Source organism: Betta splendens, chromosome 19, assembly GCF_900634795.4.
Source record: "Betta splendens chromosome 19, fBetSpl5.4, whole genome shotgun sequence".
NCBI lineage: Eukaryota > Metazoa > Chordata > Actinopteri > Anabantiformes > Osphronemidae > Betta > Betta splendens.
Window position 1 is genome coordinate 11,384,015 of NC_040898.2, and position 19,875 is coordinate 11,403,889.

The 19,875-nt window shown below is 48.3% G+C and overlaps 1 protein-coding gene across 36 annotated transcripts in view; it reads right to left on the minus strand.

Annotated features, from left to right (window-relative positions):
• Positions 1–274: 274 nt before the first annotated feature.
• Positions 275–19,875, minus strand: part of tcf7l2 (transcription factor 7 like 2) — a 77,778-nt gene continuing 58,177 nt past the window's right edge. For 4 of the 36 annotated variants that reach the window (XM_055504194.1, XM_055504201.1, XM_055504204.1 and 1 more), the window contains 10 exons: positions 15,704–15,836; positions 13,564–13,666; positions 12,571–12,657; positions 8,770–8,910; positions 8,522–8,684; positions 8,338–8,446; positions 7,609–7,671; positions 6,790–6,840; positions 5,605–5,677; positions 275–2,554 (listed from right to left, as the gene is read on the minus strand). In XM_055504194.1, coding sequence (XP_055360169.1) covers positions 2,101–2,554; positions 5,605–5,677; positions 6,790–6,840; positions 7,609–7,671; positions 8,338–8,446; positions 8,522–8,684; positions 8,770–8,910; positions 12,571–12,657; positions 13,564–13,666; positions 15,704–15,836 — 1,377 coding nt within the window. In that variant the 3' untranslated portion in view covers positions 275–2,100. Of the gene's footprint in view, positions 2,555–4,432; positions 4,495–4,990; positions 5,064–5,604; positions 5,678–6,789; positions 6,841–7,608; positions 7,672–8,337; positions 8,447–8,521; positions 8,685–8,769; positions 8,911–12,570; positions 12,658–13,563; positions 13,667–15,703; positions 15,837–19,875 lie in introns of those variants that run through there. The other 32 variants (XM_029135164.3, XM_029135174.3, XM_029135170.3 and 29 more) reach the window with 28 other exon arrangements.

The following is a 19,875-nucleotide window of genomic DNA, read 5'->3' on the forward strand; positions in this document are numbered from 1 at the left end:
TAGCAACTGAAGACGGAGCCCATTCCATGTGGAAGAGCCCCTGAACCCGAGTGGTGCGAACCCGTGCTTTCAAAATAAACGCACAACCTGTAACGTAATTCAGGAAGTTCATCGTTTTCCATTCGGCTCCTTCCACTGAACTTGATTTTCCTCTACGTTATTACATTTTTTCTTTCTCAATAACTGCTATTATTGTAGAACTAAATCTGAGTAAGAAGCGTCTGAAACTGCTGCACCTGCCAGAGACGCTCACAACAAAAGGAGAACACTCATGTGCACATACTAAGTTGCTTTTATTAATACAGAACTGCATGCTACAGAGACTGTACAGCATAAACATTTATTCATTACAAAAAAACATGGTTTGGGAACCATTTAAAATAACAGGAAAAAACAAACAAACAAAAAAAGATAAGAGCATAAAATAGAACAGGAACATCACAGCCGTTAAGGAAACATTCAAACTATTTATCATTAGCATCTTAATAAACCAGAGAAGAAATCGACAGATTACAGTCGCGTCATGTCAACTACAATGGCACCGAGTGGATGATTCTCTTGTAGCTTTTTTTACAGCCTCTTGCAACATCAACATGCCTATTTTTTTCTATCTACCTATATGTAGTAGTGTACTTAAAAGTGGCAGTTTGTGTATTTTTTTGTATTTAATAGTTTTTTTATGAACCTCCTAATATACATAATTTGGCCCTTGTGGGTTTATACAGTATGATGTCCGTCTTTTTATTAAGTTTAAATTTTAATATTTGACAATTTGCTACCAAACACATTTGTTATAGCAACATTTATACTACATACATAGCAATCTATGTAACGTCACAGCAAAGAATGGCATTGAAATTAAAGAAACAAACGACAACAAAACAAACGAACAAAAAAAAAAAGTGTATCCCTACAGCATGGTTAGCGGGGCAGAGAAAATTATCACAAAATTTGGCACGGAAAATCTGTACACCAATCTACAGTCCGAGAGATGAGACTGTGCAATAAAAAAGAAGGGCTTTAGACACTTTTCCAACTACTGAAGACACGGTACCCACTGCCTTTTGTTTCAAGTTTTCTTTTCTTCTTTTTTGTAAAATGGCTTATAGACGCATTTCTTGAAATGAAATTGTGCATACTTCTTTTTATGAGATCTACACAGTACACTGAGCGGAATCCAGGTTTTCAGTGAGGAAAGAAATCCATAACAAAAGATTTGCCTTTTAAAACCTCCTTGTAAAAATGGATCATTCATATATAAGTCGCTTACCTTAAGAAAAAATATTTGTACAATGTATTAAGAACAGAAATTTAAAAAGAGACACGTACAAGATACAACAAGCAATCTCTAAAGCAATAAATACTACTGGTCCTAGCGTTGTGACATTTTAATAACCCTCGACCCTCCCACCCCGACCTCCCCTCAAGCCCACCCAACTTGCCTGACTCCACCCCAAAGGTAAACAACAGAGAAAAAAAAGACAACGCAGTGGAAGAATGCATATTTAACACAGTAATCCCCCCTCCCCATTATTCTGTACATTTAAACAAGAACAAGTAACATCACAATTAAAGTTGTCCCTCAGAGAGGTGTCACTGCTAGCCTCATGCCCTCCGAGAGTTTGAACTGATGTCAAATGATTGGTTCGCAAGCTCGTATTTAATACAAATAAAGAAGGAGAACCAACTCTTTCAAGAAAAGGGCTCGTTGAATAATCTAGCCTACCTTTTTATATCCGTCTTTTAAACATTTGGAAGTGGAACTAGATAATTTTTTTCTGTTTGCACTGTTTAACACTACAAAAAAGACAAAACAAAATGCTTAAAAATTTTGGCAGATTCACAAAGCTATACTACAGCTCATTGTATCATTTCTTTATAATAATTAGATTTTTGATAATGATAGGTCAAATATTGACCAATGAACTTTAATAAAACAAAAACTAAGATTCCAAAGCCGTATGGCATAGAAACGCAACGGGAAAGAAAAAAACAAACTGACGGCGTGTGAAATATAGTGGCAGAGAGAGGGCCTCGAAAGGTGTGTGTCTGTTTGTGTGTGCGCGGAGCTAGAAAAGAGGAGAAGAAGAATAGGGTAGACTATTCTATAGACTTGGTCACTAGCGACAGAGGCTGAGGGGCCGTGGAGGGGATGAGCGAGTGGGAATGACACAGCGAAGCCGAGGGCCGGGCCAGTGAGGACGCCACAGAGGAGCCCGGCTGCCGCGAGGACGAGACGTCGCCGTGCTCCAGGGCTCCGTTGTGGGAGGCGCCGGGCGTTTTGCCGGCTGCAGCCGAGTTTTCCAGCTGAGCCAAAGATGGCGGTGGAGGCCCAGCCAGGAGGTGCGGGTGGTGGAGTGGCTGGTGGGCCGGTTTCATAGTCAGTGAGAGAGGTTGCATTTGTTCAGTCTGAGGTTTGGACTCTTTTGAGGAGGGGGAGGGGACCGCTGAGGAGGGGGAGAGTGGGGGGGAGTCTAGTAAGCTTCCGTCCGTAGAGGGAGGACTGGCACAGCTGCCTTCACCTTGGATGTAGCGAATGCACTTTTTTTTTCTCCTGAGGGACAAGGCGAGATAGAGAAGACATCTTTTAGCACCACATCTTCAAACAGCGTTGCATCTTAGCACTGCTGACTTGAATGCACCGTCGCCTTCTATATAATGAGAGCGAGCCATTTACTGGCGACTCGTCGGCCTTATGTAACAGCTTACGGTGCATTTAAGCAGCTCCGTGAAGGACGTGTGCTAAGAAGAAACGTGGCAGAGAGGACAGTGAATTTACAAAGTCTAAGCCATAAGACGGAAGACGTGAAGAAACGGTCACAGGTGAAGCATCTGGACAGGAAGCAGCGGGAAGATGAGGAGGGTGATGATGATGATGACGATGGCGGCATGAAGCGGAGTAGATGAAGTAATGCTCTCTGGATGTAAACGCGGCCTTTCTTACAGACAGAGCTCCAACTGGGAATGGGCTCGTTCTCTCCAGCAACACGAGCTTAGGGGACCTGTCTGCCTCCTCTACTTCTATCTGGCCCTGCTTCCTCCTCTCCTGAGGGGACCCAGTTTGGATACCGGGCTTAACAAAAAAAGTCAGCCAGCAAGCTCCACGGTACCTCGCATCTGCCCCACAGACACGAGTGCGTGTGCATGAGGGGTCACGGCACCATGTTTGCATTCCTGCCCGGGGTCGGGACCCTCCCCCTGCCTGCTGAGTCCCGAGGCCAGGCCTGTTGCCCTCAGTGGAACCCGTGTACGAGCGCGGCGGAGGGGGGTGGTTCAGAGAATAGGGGATTGTTGCATTTATCTGTGGTGACTCTGCTGTGAAGGCAGTGCTCACATTTGGTTAAGGGGGGAATCTCTGCCCACCTCATCTTTACCCTGACCCTGGCTGTGACCCCTCTCTCAGCTCTCTATTCTATCACAAGGATGCCTGAAGGCCACAGCGTATTAGTATTTAAGACTCACAGGGACAAGGAGGGGGTAGGTAAAAAAAGGGATGGATCGAGATTTGGAACATGTTACACCGAGCTGCGGCTTCATTAAGGTTGTCATAGCAAAAAGCTTTTCCTGTAAATCTGAAGGGTAAAACCGAATAAACACAGAGAGAGCAGATTACTGGGAATGGGAAGGAGGAGGGACACCAACAAATCACACAACAGAGGCTCGTGAAACCTTGATCGCATGCTGGGATGAAAGACGGGCATGCATTTCCGATAAACCCAGCGGCGCAAGCGCAGCAGCGGGCCGTACAGAACACTAGAAAACAGCGCAGATAAGGCTTTTAAGTCCACTCTGCACTGATACTGCAGCGTTGGGTGGTGCGGCCTATCGATCGGGCGTAAAAAGGTATCATTTTGCCACTACATACACATCTTCCTCTCCATAACTGTCTGTCAAACTGCAGCAAATGAGCTAATATCCATTTTTTAACAGACATATTGATTGATAGTATGTGCCCGTGCACGCTATTGATTTCTCAGTCCCGCGGGATATTCAACCAGATGCATCTTTTAGGAAATGGAGCCCAGTGAGAACTTTTAACCTCTCTGCTCCTACAGCGAAGACTGAATGATCGCACTCTACTGTCTCCTGGTCTCAGCGTCTGCTTTTATCGTTTAGGGATAGAGCAGTATTGGGAAATAAAAGCTAGGGGGAATTAAACAGTAGACTGAGTGGGTAAATATAGAAACTCTTGGACGTTCTGGTAAAGAGATTATGACATAATCCAAGAATATCCTTTGATATCAGTCGATAATTTTAACTCCCCGAGAGCAAATTTAGCAACGTATAAAAATGACTAAATGATGCAAATGGAAACCGTAGCGAACAGTGTGTTGCAATGGTTGGAGCTGAAGAGTGTCAGGAGAGAGTGGGGCGAGGTGTGGTGCAAAGCCAGACACAGTGAATGGTATTACTTAGCAGAAACAAATACCTACCATGAAAATATTTCCAATTCAAAGACTGCTTGTGTCAGAACAGAAAGACAACAGGTAGGGACTAAGTAAGGGTTATTGAAGAGGAGTTTGGAGGAAGAAGAGGTGGAGAAAGAGGAGGAAGAGGGCACAGAAAAGAGTGTCACTGAGCAGGCCCTCAGAGAAAGCAGGGCTAAATTTGTAAGCATAACATCGTTATACAAAGGCCGCCAATTAGAACATACATGACAGTTAAGATGGGAGAGAATAATCCACTGCCTAGGCAGAAAATGGATTTCAAGACTAGGAAACATTACTTCCAATTAGATGGGGAAACGGAAAGGTGTTTTATTGATATGAAATATTAGAAATCCATTTTCTGCCACTGGGCTTGAACCTAGTTGAGTGAATTTATAGCAGGAAGCTCCTTAGTTAGATAAAAGAGCAGAAGCGTTTGCCATCTGTTACCACAGTGATGGAAACATGTTTTAGGGAGATCTGAGCAAGTAATTAAGTGGTAGAAGAAGAAGAGACTGCTCATTGCGGATGTCTTCCTCTCACTGGTTCTACAGCAGTTATACCTGCATGGTTTGCACCATGAACTCAGCTGGTCAAGCCCGAACAAGGCACGACACTTCTTTGGGGTATTTGCATCTGTTAGCCAAAGAGGTAGACACAAACATACACAGAGACAAAAAATAAAGGAAAAAGGACAGAAAAAAAGAAAATGGACACGTCATTTCACAGACATAAACATGTAGCCAGGGCTTAGGTTTAGGCTGGCAACACTGGGATGTCCTCCAGATTGACCAAGCTCCAGATTCTCCAAGCTCCAACCTGCCAGTTTATGATTCCTGACCACTGTCAGTGAGGCCTAATGTAATGATCAGCCAACTCCAGGATCGGCACTCTATCAACACGTGCACAGACGCCATTCATTCCAACACTCCGGCATTTGCTGTTAATACCCTTCTTCCCAAACAGGAGGTAAAAATGGAAAGTGGAGGAACCTAGCGATAGCCTGGCAGGGCGTGGCTGGAGGAAGCTGAGAGGTCACGATAGGCCAGCGGGACAGACAGAGAGACTGAGGAGCAGAGGAGGAAGAGGCAGCAGCAGAGGCTGAGGAGGAAGTCCCAGCACAGGTTTAGCCAGCCCTCACCTGGCCCCGGCCGGTGCAAGCACACACCATACACACCTGCACGGGCCACACCAGTTATTCTGTTGGTCGAGCCCAAAGCGCGCTCGACACTTCTTAGGAGCGCTCAGGTCTGACGCCGCAACAGGGAAGGGGGAAGCCAGCAGAGGGGAGGGATAGAGCCGAAACCCCCCAAAATAGGGAACGGAAATCAAAAGGAAGAGAGATATAAAGGAGAAAAAACAGATAACAGTGAATCTATGAAGCTTGGCAGCGGCTCATAGTGCAAGAAATCTCCCCAAAACCCCCATCAAGCCATTGTCAAGTGAGCCTTTAAAGATAGCACTGAACACAATTAGTGTGTTTCAGACATTAGTAAAATCAAAACATGCAAATTTTTAAGAGACGCTTTCAGTCACGTGACTCGAAATCGGACTGGGGTTAAAGCTTGAAGATAAGATGCTTATTTGATGCAGAGGAAATACATGAGGCAAATGCAGACTGGATTAATTGACTGCTAGATGTTATCAGTGCATTATGGTTTCAAAGGCGGGGTCAAGGTGCTAGAACTAGGCAGCAGGAGCAGATTGCGAAGCGGCCCGAGCCGGGGAAGGGATTAAAACGGCTGGAACCTGCAGAGGGAGTCTACTCCTCAGACCCGGCATCAAACACTCGACTGTTCCCCATCAGCACTGGCTGTCAGCCGCAGAGAAGCTGCCAGTCACTCGCCAGCTCCACCCGGTAATCGTGTCATTATCGGGAGCGGAGCGGGGCGACAGCCGAGCGCTGTGGAGCAGTGTCTGAGCCCGGGCCTCGTTTGAGGAGAGGCGCGTTTCAAAAGGGGGACCGGCCCCATGTCGCTGGCTTTTAGGAAAAGGCACGAGCGCAGCTACTGAAGCGTTTAGATTAAGGAGGTTTACCCTGACGCCACAGCCTCCAGGTCATACATCTAACTTTATATCATCAGGTCCTCAAGCATAGTGCATAGTAATTTGCCAAAATATGGAAAATAACAATAAGTAGCAACATGAGTAAATGGCGGCAGATTTAATAGAATCTGGCTTGATATGAAATAAACAAATCATCTTAAGAGGAAGCAATAATCATAAGGAAGAGAGCATCTTAAAGTAGAGATGTTTAGCTTAAGTCTGCTCAATAGTGAACATTCAAGGATAAATACATATACATTAATTACAAAAAGAAAAAAAACAGTTAGTAATTTAATACTCAAAATAGCATTAGCACCTGTAATCGGAGGGAGTGAAAGGCAAGGGTTTGGAAAATATTCTCTGTGTTCTGAAAAAAAAGAACAGATAGAGAGGCCTTCAAGAAGAAATCCGTCACCAAAACGAGCGCAATAAACATGATAACAAGTCGGCAATGCTTCTCACAATATGATCAGAAGAGTCAATGGATGAATCATAAGAATCTGCAAACCTCCTTAATTTTAAGATGTGAGTGATTGTTTTTTTTTAATCTTTTTGTTGGTATCAAAGCATGCATGAAAGCAAGCAAGGGGGCAGGCCGACAAGCAAGAGCACGCATGCACAGTCAACACGCACACACACACACACGCGCACACACGCTAGAACGTGCACTAACACGTGCACACACGCTGTCAAAGTAGTGCGGTCTGTCTGCAGGGCACAGGCATGGCAACGCACGGAGTTAATGGCTCTCGCAACGCCTCCACTTCGTATTCTCAAAACACACATATCACAATGCTACAGTGCTATGGGGCAAAAGTGGGGGGTTGTCAAGGGGGGAGGTGAGAAGGAGTGTGGTGGTGGGGGGGGGGGGGGGGTCATGCATATTCAGCTGTTAGCTGGGGAGCTGGGGAAAATTGGCAAAGGGGGGTATTACAAGCAAGTCTACCATTTAAATATTGCATTGGGAAGCATAACTATACCGAAAAAACAAAAAGCCAGGCACAATAAGACACACACAATCGTACACACACACACAACACAAAACACTAGCTTGACTTTTATCTTGCAACATGTCACATCTGCCTGACACATGATGGGGCTCTTCTAATATAAGAGATAATTGCAGCTCACTTACCATTGCTCTCTGCTTGCTGCTTTTCCCTTTTTCTCTTCTTCCTTTTCCCCTGTTGGTTAGCCGCCAAAAAAATAGAAAGAAAAAAAAATAGACACAGACAGGAACCTTAGTTATTATATTGCAGACTGCCCAAAACATGAAACAGGGAATAGGACTTATCTTTGTGTTTACTTATTTATTCATTCATTCTGTCTCTCTTTTCTCTGTCTCTGCCCTCTGGTTTGTAACAGACACTGCAGGCCAGATCCAAAGTCTCCCTCCTCTTTTTTTATTTTGTCTCTCTGACGTTTTCTGCTCTTTTTCTTGTTTTGCTCTAATCTTTTGTCTCATTTTCCTCCGCTGTGCGAACATCAAGACATCTTGATGGGCTCCTGCTTTGGTGAGATGTCTCTCTCTCTCTCTCTCTCTCTCTCTCTCTCTCTCCCTCTCTCTCTCCTGAAGGTTACCCCTGGCCGAGCTGACCGGGGGATTGAGGAACCGCACGCTTGTGCGTCAGAACCAAAACCGGAGGGCACGAAACGAGCACATGTACCTAATGAATCGCTACAAATGACCCTTCATGTAGTAACAACGCGGGCTTAGGTCGTGGCGTTTTGTCCGGACATGCATATCAAAGGAAAGCGAGTCATTCCTCAGGCTAGGAAGGACAACAAAAGCCCCTGTTGTGGTCATGTGACCTAGCAGAGGGGGGAAAAGTGCTTTGTTACGACTTGTAAACTTAAAAACTTACATAGTTGTCTCGTGCTGACCAGCCTGGGTACAGCTGCATGTGGAGCTGTCGTTCTTTCCTGGCCAGCTCGTAGTACTTGGCCTGCTCCTCCCGCGATAGGGCGTGCCACTTGCGACAGGAAACCAGACGTTACGTTGCGTTTCACCAAAATAAAAGCTGAGCGGAGCGGCCGTGAGGACTTACCCGCCGCCCCAGGATCTGGTTGATGGCTGCACTCTCCTTCAGCGTGCACTCCGCCACCACCTTGGCCCGCATCTCCTTCATGTAGAGCATGAAGGCGTTCAGCGGCTTCTTTATGTGGACCTGCTTCTTCTTCTCCTCTTCCTTCTTGGCGTCCGTCTGTTTCCTGCGGAGGGAGAAAGGTGAGCACAGCCAACCCCAACGCCTGCGTCCCATTCAAGTCCGACTGAAAAGACAGGCAGTGGACTTACGAGCTGTTGAGAGAGCTGATGTCGCTGTGGGACGACTCCTGCTTGACGTTGGGTGTGACGATGGCTGGGTGTGGGATGCCGGTGGTGTGCAAACTGTGGTGGGGGGGCACCATGTGTGGGGGGAACCTAGAGGACAGAAGACTGTGTAAATCGTCAGAATGGACATGGGTGAAATGAGAAAATGGAGCACATGTATACACAAGGCTGCCTTCGGTGGCTAAAGGCCATCTTCATCTTTTAATCGCGTATTTCAGGACAAAAAGTGAAAATGGCCTTTAGCCACAAGACATAAATGTACATACAAACATCCACATGAAACAGGTCAAGGCTGATCCTGAGATTATTCACATTATATCAATAAATATTAACCTTAAACGCTACACAATTCAATTTAAGCACAAAATCAGCCTGGACAGCTTCACACAAGAATAACACATTAATTCATTCTGATCAATAAGTGAAGGGTCTCTTAACCAGTAATTCTTGCCATAACACCCCCCCCCCCCCCCCCCTTTTTTCTACTCATCTTAAAAACATGTCGTCGAAATGCATTTGAGCAGCTACACCGATAGGAAACGGTGTAAAGCTGCACGCATTATATAGATTAACAGCTTCTATCAGAGTCTAGTATCACTTCTTGTATTTGCTTTCCATTCGCCTCCTCCCGGTCTTTTCTGCCAATTCAGCGCCGTCAGCAGCACTGACTGTTTTTTATCTTCGCGCCCATGCCCGCGTCGTCATTTCATCATCTCCAACGGCTCATGTGGAGCCCAGAACCCCTTGTTTGTGGCGCGGCGGAGGCCGGCACACGTATGCGCCGCCGCCGCACTGTACGAGCCACGCTAATTATTTGCGCTCCATTACTTAAACATGCATGCGTCCATCTGCATGTGTACGTTAGCGGCGCCTCGGCTCCACGTGACCACACAAATTTAAGAGAAGAGGATGAAGGAGAAGGATAAAAAAAAAAGGAGGAATAATTCTTTTTTTTTTTTTTTTAAAGCAGCTCATTATCCGACTGTGTCTGGCTGCATGGCTCCGAGCCAGAATATAATGATGAGGATAAACTCGCCAGGAACAACTAGTTTCTGTTGGAGGCCATCTCAGGGGAGTGCCAGCGCGCTCCCCCCTCAAACTCTTTCCCTCTTTTTCTCCTTTCCCCTCTTCTCCCTTCATCACTGACACATTGGTGTTTGTGCCATGTCATCCGTTGATGGGGAGCTCGGTAGCAGTGGCTGCATATCGCCCATCATTAGGGCTGCTGCATTTTCTTCTCTCACTCCGTTTCCTCTCTCCCCGCTCACCCTCCCGCCTTTTCTCTCTGTGCACTTGTTAAAATTTCCTCTGTTCCAAGATCTATTTTTTCTCCTCTATTCCTTCTTCTTCTTCTTCTTCTCTACTCCACCCTGTCCCCTCTCCACCTCCACGCTCCTTCACTCCCCCCTCCTCCTCCTCCTCCTCCTGCTGCCACCGCATGGCCCAGGTTATGGTTTAAACATGATGGCCATTCCCTTTGAAGCAAGGGGGCATCGCCGGCATCATCATCACCACCATCATCATCATCACCATCCGGTCTCATCAGCAGCAAGCGGCGCCTCGGACCAATTTAACCAACACACAGAGGGGGGACGCGGTAGAGACCCCCACCCGTACCCCAGGGCTCCTACGTCTCAATCTGAAAGGTAAGAATAGCCGGTCACGGGATGGGGGTGGGGGGGGGGGGGGGGGGGGGGGGGGGGGGGGGGGGGGGGGAGGGCCGGGTCACTGGTGCAGCAAGCCCCAGTGGCAGCCAGTGCCATTTAATTGCCAATGCGAAGCAGTAGCCCCGGTGCCTGTTTAATGTATAATGATCTGGCCGGTGCGCTTCTCCCAGTCCCCAGGAAAAGAGAGGGAGCACGATGATGGGGGAACATATCAAAGGGCAGGCTTAAGCATGAGGGGCAGAGGGGCCTTCACATCCTCCCACCTGTCACACAGATATTCACACGCACACAATATAGGGGACCTGCACTGGCTCCAACCCTATTATCAAAATAATGTCTGTCATTTGCTCCGTTGACTGTTTCTACTCTCCTTACCCCCCCTTATATGCTAAAAGAATGTATTTTTTAACAGGACCTAGGTGTAAGGTTCTCACTGCAACACCACAACGTGCCAGACTCGCTCTCTGCATCCTAATTCGGCCGGGGCGACGGCACAGGGGACTGATCCTGAAGCAGCGCTCTCATAAAAGACTCCGGCTCCTAACAAGAGTACAAGGCCGGGGTGTCTTTTCTCTCCGATTTCCCCCAGTCAGACTGCGCCCTGCAAATCGTTTGAGCTATCGCAACAGTTTGGGCCGTCTTTGAACAGAACCAACTAGCTGAAGGCTATGTATGAAAGAGGCTGACACAATTAGACATGATTGTTACTAGATTTTGGCATCAATTAGATTTTTTTCTGTGCTGCACCAAAGTCAGTAATTCTTTTTTCCCTGTGTATAAAAAGGGATTGGAGGATTTTTTTTGGGGAGGGGGTATGTCGACCCCTCCCACACCCCCATTGTCCAGAGAGATCCCAGAGCGCTCCATCTATTCAGTTATACTAATTCAATTAGGGGCCTCATCACAGGGCATTAGCTCTTCCCCTATGGCCAGTCCCCCTACACCCCTGCCAGTATATTCAATTAGCTACACTGGAAATAAGATGATCACAATGTAGAGGCTGTCATTAGGGGACCAAATTAGCAGTCGCTCAGAGATCATGTTGGCTGGGTGCTGCTGCCAGATGCCAACGTCTGGACAGGCCCATTGTCTGGCCCCCTTTGCACCTGAGACTCGCTCAGACGAAGTGGGTGATAGGGAATCTGACTCTGATGCACAACGCTGTTCCATAGAGTGTAAGAACCGAAGTGTAGGAGTGAGCTTAAACACTTTGCCTAAGAGAATTAGAGCCCTCCCTCGCTGCATCTACATGATCTATTAGTGTCCCAGAGGTCTAAATAGGCTGCCCTCAGGAGCTGCTTTACCAATCAAGCTGTAATTAAACATCTCTACACTTTCAACCAAGCCTGTCCAGAAGTCCCCTGCTGCTGAGGCGAGTAGAGGGGAGGAGTAGAAGTAGGAGGAGCACAGGGAGTGGATGAAATAGGAGCCTGTGTGTGTTTTTGCTTTATTGCTCTTTTTTGCTCCTCAAGACCCACAAATCATTGTCTTTTAGTCATCTAAAATTAATTACCTTTGTGCCCCACACCATATAGAGGACATGTGTCCCTCAAGGGAACGTTAAGCACTTTAACACCGACACACGCAGACATGTATACAAGATGGCAACAAACACACATTACCCCCATGGGTGCACTAATATCCGCAGCAGCACTTGAGGTGAACCCTAATGGGCTGGACCAAAGTGCTAGCCAAGTGTCAGGCCCCGGCTTACAGCATCTCGTCCCCTTCAAAGCGTTGCCGTGTTTGTTTATCTGTCTGCCTGCTCAAACTCACAGCGAGGATATGCCCCAGCTCATCGCCGATCCGCCTGACATGCAGCGGGGGTAAATGTTCTTCAGGGGCCTCATTAGAAAATGATAAATACAATTAATATTTGAGCACGCTAGCCGGAGTCCCACGCTGGAGAATTGGCCTTTTGAAAGCGGAGACAGACGAGCGCGAGCTCTCTTTAAGAGAGGAGCTGCAGCTCGCTTGCTCGCTCGCTTGCGCGTGCCTGTGTGTTGCTTGTGCGTTGCCCTCACAGCCAACACAAAAGCACGCGGGCGAATGTGTGAACAGGTGAGAACGTGTGTTTCGCTCCTAGGGCTCAACTCACCTTGACATGGATGCGTTGACAGTGAGCGCAGTTGGGTAGGGGTGTCTAAAACCCCCTGTTGTGATTGGATAAACAGGTTGACCTTGCCTGGGAAGGGGGGAGAAAAGAAGAAAGGCAGAAAGGTAAAGCAACAGAGGTGATGATAGAGGAGAAGGTAAAGCCCTCCGTCTCTCTCCTCTCCCCACCATGGGCCTCTTTATTCTCATTTGATCAGGACAAAAATCTAGGGGATTGCAGAGCGCAGATCAAAGGGAGGAAAACTCTGAACAATTTGAATGCCACAAATCTTGATAGCAATGGCTAATTAAATTTCATAACCCTTCGCTCTGTGTCGACAGAGTGGGGCCCTGTTCCTCCCCAAGCTGGAACTAGGTGTTTTGTTGTGATAATTAAAGACGAAGCACGGGTCTCTTTAATGGAGCCATCACGCTAATTGAGGTCTACACATCCAAAGACAAACAATAATGAATGTAAATTTATACCAAAATAAAGTGCAGCAAATCAAAGGGCACCATGGCTGCGCTCGGGGCCTCTCTTGGTATTTAGATCGCGGTGAGAAAACATTAAATTAACAGAGCTTAATTTGTAGCCTTTTGTCATATTAACAAGTGTTGACAAGAGTTACCAGGGGAGAGCCCCCGTGTGGAATTGTGGGTAAAATACTGGCAATCACGGTTCATTACTCTAATTGGACCAAACAGAGACATGCAAAATAGTATTTGCCACAAAGTAGCAAGTTGAGGTTGGTGAGGTGCCTTTTAGGGAGCTACAGCCGGCCGCTGCGGTCCGGCGGCGAGCGTGATACAAAGTTGAGCGATCCAGTTTGAGTTTGAGAGGGGCCTCCACACCGGGGACCACAGAGAGACAGAGACGGCTCACATAATTGACACACAGGTAAAATCTGGATTCATTTATTACATTCATGCATTAAAACACATGGTTGCTAATAGAATATAAAAAATGTGCAGAGTAGTAAAAAAAGGCTTTGCTTACTGTGGTACTAACCATCCTAGCGGATGGGGGATCTGGCCGACAGTGCCAGGTGACAGTGGGTAATAAGGAGATATATCTGGAGGATGTGGAGGCCTTGGAATTCCTGTGAAATACAGAGGATGACAGGCACAGAGAGGAGGTGGACAGACAAGATGATGACAGAGGGAGAGAAAGAGAGGGAGAGAACCAAATCTTTGTCAGCTGCTGAATTCATTCTTTGTTGGGGGTTTCACGTGTGAATGGGGCAGACATCACAGGAGTGCAGATGGGAGGAAGAGGAGGAGGAGGAGGAGGAAGAGTGCTTGTTGCTCGCGTGTACACAGTGCTAAAAATTCACACTCCCTGATCAAAGGCCTTTGAGGCGGGCGGCACAATGTGTTGGAAGAGGCAGAGGGGGAGAGAGGTGAGGAGGAAACACCAACACGATGCTTGTCACATTTGTCTGCTGATTCAGAAGCTTAATGATATAAAATGACGGAGGTTTAGAAGTTAACGAAACACAATATAATTAAGGCGTTCTCTGTGATCAGAGAGCTGCCAATATGGGGCTTCGGGTTGAGTGCTGACTTACACAGAAGAGCTCAGCGGATGGATTTGTGTTGGTATTAGAAGTCGTCTGCATCTACACTGTTGGTTTTCATCTACGTCATTCTCAGATTTAGCATGAAAACAGCAGTAAATTTGGTTTGTTATCTCCCACAGAGCAACGGTGACAAAGATGTCCAATTTAAGAACATCTTCTCGTCTCACGGGGGGGCATCGCCGAACCATCGCAGCATCCACGCCGTTGCCTATGCTTTCCGTGGCAGCTGACAGACGAAGGAGCTGCATCAACAAGCTGCCCTGAACGCTCGCCTTGAAAGAGGTCTCGCACACAGTCGGGTGTAAAAATAACTTTCTCTCTCATGACAAACTTGAAACGGGGAACGCTGGAGATGTGTGGAAAGCACAGCAGGGAGGTGTGCGCGCGTTTTCGGCGCGCCAGGAAGCGAAGGACTCTCACTCTGGCTCGAGCGTGGCTCACATCTGTCTTTCCTGTGCAGCTGTTTGCTGCCGATCGCTCGGCCAGTGCGAAGTTGAGCCAGACGCGTCTTCGCAGATCAGAACTTGGCGAGTGTTGCCGGTTACACCCAGCGTCTACAGCTGATCCAGGTTATGCAGAAACCGACACTTGGGAGGGATTGTGTTACTGATAAACAGGGTGTTGTGCGGCTGTTGGAATAAAAGCTTAAAACTTTACTTTTCTTAGAAAAACAAGAGGCAAGTTCTATTTAAAAAAAGCCTCACGAACATTATCCCATCACCAGCCGGCACTAAAGACCTAATATAGCTCATTAATTAATTAAACACTGAGCCCAGTTAAGCAGCCCCATTAAACACTACATTAAACAGCAGCTGGTGCATTATTTCCCCTTTGTAAGAACCATTATAATAAGGGAACATTATTACCTAAAACACTGACTCAATTCACAAGAGACCACTGAATAGTATGAAATTATTCACAGCACTGGAAATGCATTAACCTGAAAGGACGGGCTTTAACCAAATGTGCTGGGTCAAGATGCTGGCGGAAACAAATGAAATTGCCTAAAAATGTTTGGTGAATGGTTGTGAGCGAGGAGGAGGAGGAGGAGGATGTGTGGGCAGAACCTGACTGCTCATCCTGGACGCTCTCATTCTGCCGGATCAACAGGCTGTTAAGACATAACTGCACATCTAAGAGGCACCGCTATAAAAATAGGCGCTTAAAAATAAAACCTGCATGAATCCCAGTGCCACTCGACCATTTTGAAGATATTGGTCTGCGCAGTGGAACGCAGCTCAATGCAAGCGCGAGGACCTCCGAGCACAGTGGCGTTCTTGTTTCCGAGCCTTGGCAACGGGAGCTGCGGTCGAGCGAAAGTTGTGGCTGTTCGCTGAATTCTGTGTTTTACGAGATGTTTATGAGCCACCGTTCGGATTCTCGAATGGGACGCCAGACCGTGTTATTAACCTCGATGGGATCAGATGAACGCTTGTCAACGTGAAGGACTCGCCTACATTTTCCCCCCTAATATACGTCACAATGTTGTTTTGTTGAAGCAATAAATGACCACAATGCATCACTTCTAGCTCAAATATAAACTGCTCCCAGCTTTACCTGTTTTGGGATCCACGTCTGTCTGTAGGTGAGGTGGGGGGTTCCCCGGTGTGAAGTGCTCATTGCTGTAGGTGATCAGAGGCGTGAGAGGGTGCACATGGTGAGGGTGCTGTACCACTGGAACCTTATTAGACTGAGAGAATAAAGACAGACAGCGAGAGAAGGGGGAGAAAACAAGAGGCCAGGGTGTTAATATTTGGTTTAGGGCTATGAGATTGCAGGCGCCTGCCACAGAATTACAGCTCGGTTTGAAAACTCTCGAAAGAGGAGCTATCAAGTTCTGGGTGCACCCGAGGCGCCAAACCACCAAGCCACAGCGAAAATGTTGTGGCTTGTAATTAAAAACACTCCTGTGGTGTCACTCTGGAATTCGGTAACACAATCTGAGAGGCTTGGGGAGTAGCCAGATCACACGTGGGACCCGATGCGCGATGAGGCACTTTTAACCACGGTCGCGCTGAAGTAATCGATCATCTGCAAAACCGCAAAACTCGAGGCAGCGCGTGTGAATCCGCAGTCATTAGCGGCTCCAGTCGGCGCTGTCAACCGGGCTCTCCCCCGCGTCCTCGCTCCCCTCATCTATTCCCCCAGGGCCCAGCTCACGGAGGGTAGGGGTGTATTGTAATAAAAGGGTTAGGAGCGAGGAGGTGGGGCTGAAAATCCATTTCTGCATTTTGGCCAAATTAGTTTTAGCTATGTAATCTTCTCTTTGTGCTCCTAAGTGGCGCAGGCCCCCTTTTTTTCAATTACCCAAAGATTACAGTGGAGCTCTAGGGGTGTGCTGCCGTGGGCCCCTGCGTTAACAGCAGCTCAGCCCCTCTCATCAGACCAGGCCAGGACAAACACCAATACACACACACACACACGGAGTCCCGGACCACAAGATAACCAGATTAGAGCTCTGCTGTAGATTAGGCTGGTGGCAGAGGCTCCTCTCGCCTCTTTACCCACACATCCTTATCCTGCCCTCAGCAGTCAAAGAAGCAGCACTAATCAGGCTTATCATAACATGGATGATATGTTCAGGGGGAGAGGAGTGAGACGCCAAGCTGCTTGTGAGTGTGTGTCTGCGCTCAGTCTGCTCTCTCATAGGCCACACACCCTCATTAGCGACTTTAACCCATGCGAGGAGGGAGAAAGGAAGAAAAAAAAAAAAAAGCTCCAGTGAGGCACATTTCCAAGAGACTTTGAAAAACATTAATGGGACTAGATGTTGGCAGGGGGGCAAACATGCATAAGATGCCGCCGCCTGATGCTCATTGACGATACAAATGCAAAGCTGTGGGTCCACATGTGAGCACAGCTTAGAGCTGCGAACTAATCATGTGCTCGGGCTGTTTGAGAATAAAGTTAATGTTCGAGCCCTGTGCTAAATTTCCAGTGAGAAGTTAAAGTTGTTCGTGCGTATGGTCCGGCCATCCAGACCTCTATTCTATAGTAATGGTGGAGGGGGAGTGGGACGTGTGCGAGGGGGGGTGGGCATTCCCTATTGCCATGGTCCCAATGAAAGATTAATGAACCCCAGCAGAACTCCAGGGAGGCAGAGAGACTCCTGGGACTCATTCACAGCCCTCAGCTGAAAAGGCTGGGAAGGAAGAGAGGGGCTGTGTGTGTTTGTTTGTCAGGGGCGGGTGTGAGGAATGGGCTTCGTTAAAAAGAAACACAAACCAAGACGCTCCTCGTTGCACGGGGGGCGCCTGATCTGGCCTGCACGTCTGCAGCAGGGGGATGAAACGGGAAGAATCGGGTCGGGAAACAATCAGGATGGAGATCATGACAGCTGCCAAACGCGGCTGACGAGTCGCTAGCTGAATGCTACAAGATGGCCTCTCTCTCCCTTTTTCTCCCGTCTCCTCCTGAGCATCACCTCCCAACCTCCCGCTTCATGACTCCCCGCTCCTCCCTCGGGTAATGATGTGAAAGAATGTTGTCAATTCTCCGTCTCTCTGTGCTGAAAGGCCTTAGTGGCCATTTAAATGAGCTCTCTTGTCCGGGGGCCCCGGCCATTGAGGAGACGGTTCAAAATGCCCATCCACTGAGTCCACATCTAGACAGAGCGCGTTAAAGGGGGTGTGGATGGAACCAAGAGGAGGGAGACGCAGAAAGCAATAGAAGCCGGTGCATTTACATCACAGTCACTTGTGGCGGAAGATTGTGCTCTTTTTTTTTTCCCCGAAAGGCCCCAAGTGAACAGCAACAGGCTGAGTTTGGTTGGCAGGTTTGCCGCGGGTTCCCATTTGCTGACTGGGTGAAACTCCACAGGGTCCACTGCGACACCTCCCGCCGCCTCATGTCCTCAATCAGCTCACGTGCTCCGCGTGGAGCAGGGCCCGGTGGTCCCGCGGTAAAGGAGGCCCACCACCTGCCCCCGTGGCCACGGTGGGACAATACAAGCCCGGGGCTGGTCTGGCCTCGGCCGCACAGAGCGCGCGGAGCCCAGGGAGACAAAGGCAGGCAACGTGGGAGGCTTCATCTCCCTGCGCCACAAAAGCCAGGGGAAAAGAAAGAACACTTCCTGCCCCTACTCCCCCGCTGACTTGCATCTCTCCAACCACCTCCATCATTACAACAAACAGATATAACAGGCGAATAAAAGGGAAAATAAAACCGCTCGGTAGCGATGATGACCAGATTTACAGGCCTCAAACGGATTTCGCACTCGGAGGACCCTGAAGAAAAATTTGAGAGCACACTCCTGCATGAACATCAATTGACTCCTTCCTCGTCCAGGACCCGAATGGCGCCTGCTGCTGAGGAAGGCCAGGGCTGTGAAGTGCAGGCAGCGCTCTTAAGCAGAGCAGACACAAAGACGAGCAGTACAGCAGCTGCCGCCTCTGGTAATGTTACTGATGTTTCTGTGGCTCCATTCTATTCTATTCTATTTTTTCTCTATGTCCATTTCTATTTCCAGGCTCGTGGACTGAAAACAAACACAGCCCCTGTGTCACTGCACTGACGGCTACAGAAACAAACACTATGCTTAAAAAACAGGCGTTAATATGTTGAGGACGGCAGGTACAGAGCGTTCTGCCACTGTGGGAAAGGTGCCTTTGCAATGTTTGCAAGCGTCCTGGGGTCATAACTCTGGGGAACGATGGGGTATGACAAAGCAACAGTGGGACAGAGTGAGACATAACAGGGGGGAGGGAGAGGGGGGGTTTGCAGAGAGACGGAGGCCAGACAGGAAAAAGCTGTTGGCCCTGCATTTCCGCCTGGTGGCACCTCACAGGGGCCAATTTCAGGCCTAAATGTGAAGGTGGCGACCTTGCGGGCCCAGGGGGCTGCGACGTAGGGGGGCCACAGCCTGTCTCTCCGCTTTATGTCATGATATGATGAGTTGTCACAACAGCTTGCGGGGCGCTAATGAGCTGCAGTGAGGCCGGGGCAGAGAAGGGAGGCCGCGAGGAGAGGAGAGCGAGAGAGAGATGTGGGGATGACAGCGCCGTGATGGATGGAGGTCCTCGCAGGCCTCTAAATTCCAAAGCAAGCAGAAAAAGCTGCCAGGGAGCCCTGAGCCGCTCCCTGAACGTGCAGATGGCCACCGTCCAAGGTACAGAGTGACAGCACACACACACACACACACACCCACACACTATAGACACACACAGCAATAGTGTCAGGGAAGAGCCAGTCGGATGAGAAAACCGGGTTGGAGCAAAGCTGCCGCCGATCTAATGACTCATCTCTTATCACTGCGTTGTCCTAATGCGGTGTTTACACACCATTGTTTTCCGTTGGGAGGTATAGAGTGCCCCCTCCAGGCTAAAGATCCGCATCTTAAAGCGAACCTCGCGTCACAGCGGCACACACCAGCCTCACATCCAAGGAGACGATCTAAACAGGAGATTAGCGGCTATAGGATATGAACCATCCAACAAGTCGGAGGCCTCCAGCAGCACCGATGCTTCTAGGGTTAATGAGTACAGGGGAAAACTCCGCAATATTAAGGGCTGGGGAATTGTAGGACGGAGATGGATGGAGGAAAAACAGACGGAGGTGTTGATCAGTTTTCTCTTGCAGAAGATGCATCTCCGAGGGCAAGTGGCCCCCGAGACCACAGTATATTTAAAAGTTAATCTATTCACTTTGCTGCAGTGACACGTCGACTGCTTGATCAGAGCGCCGAACAAAAATATTATGTGGGCCAGAGCCTCCGCTCCCCTTCCTCCTGC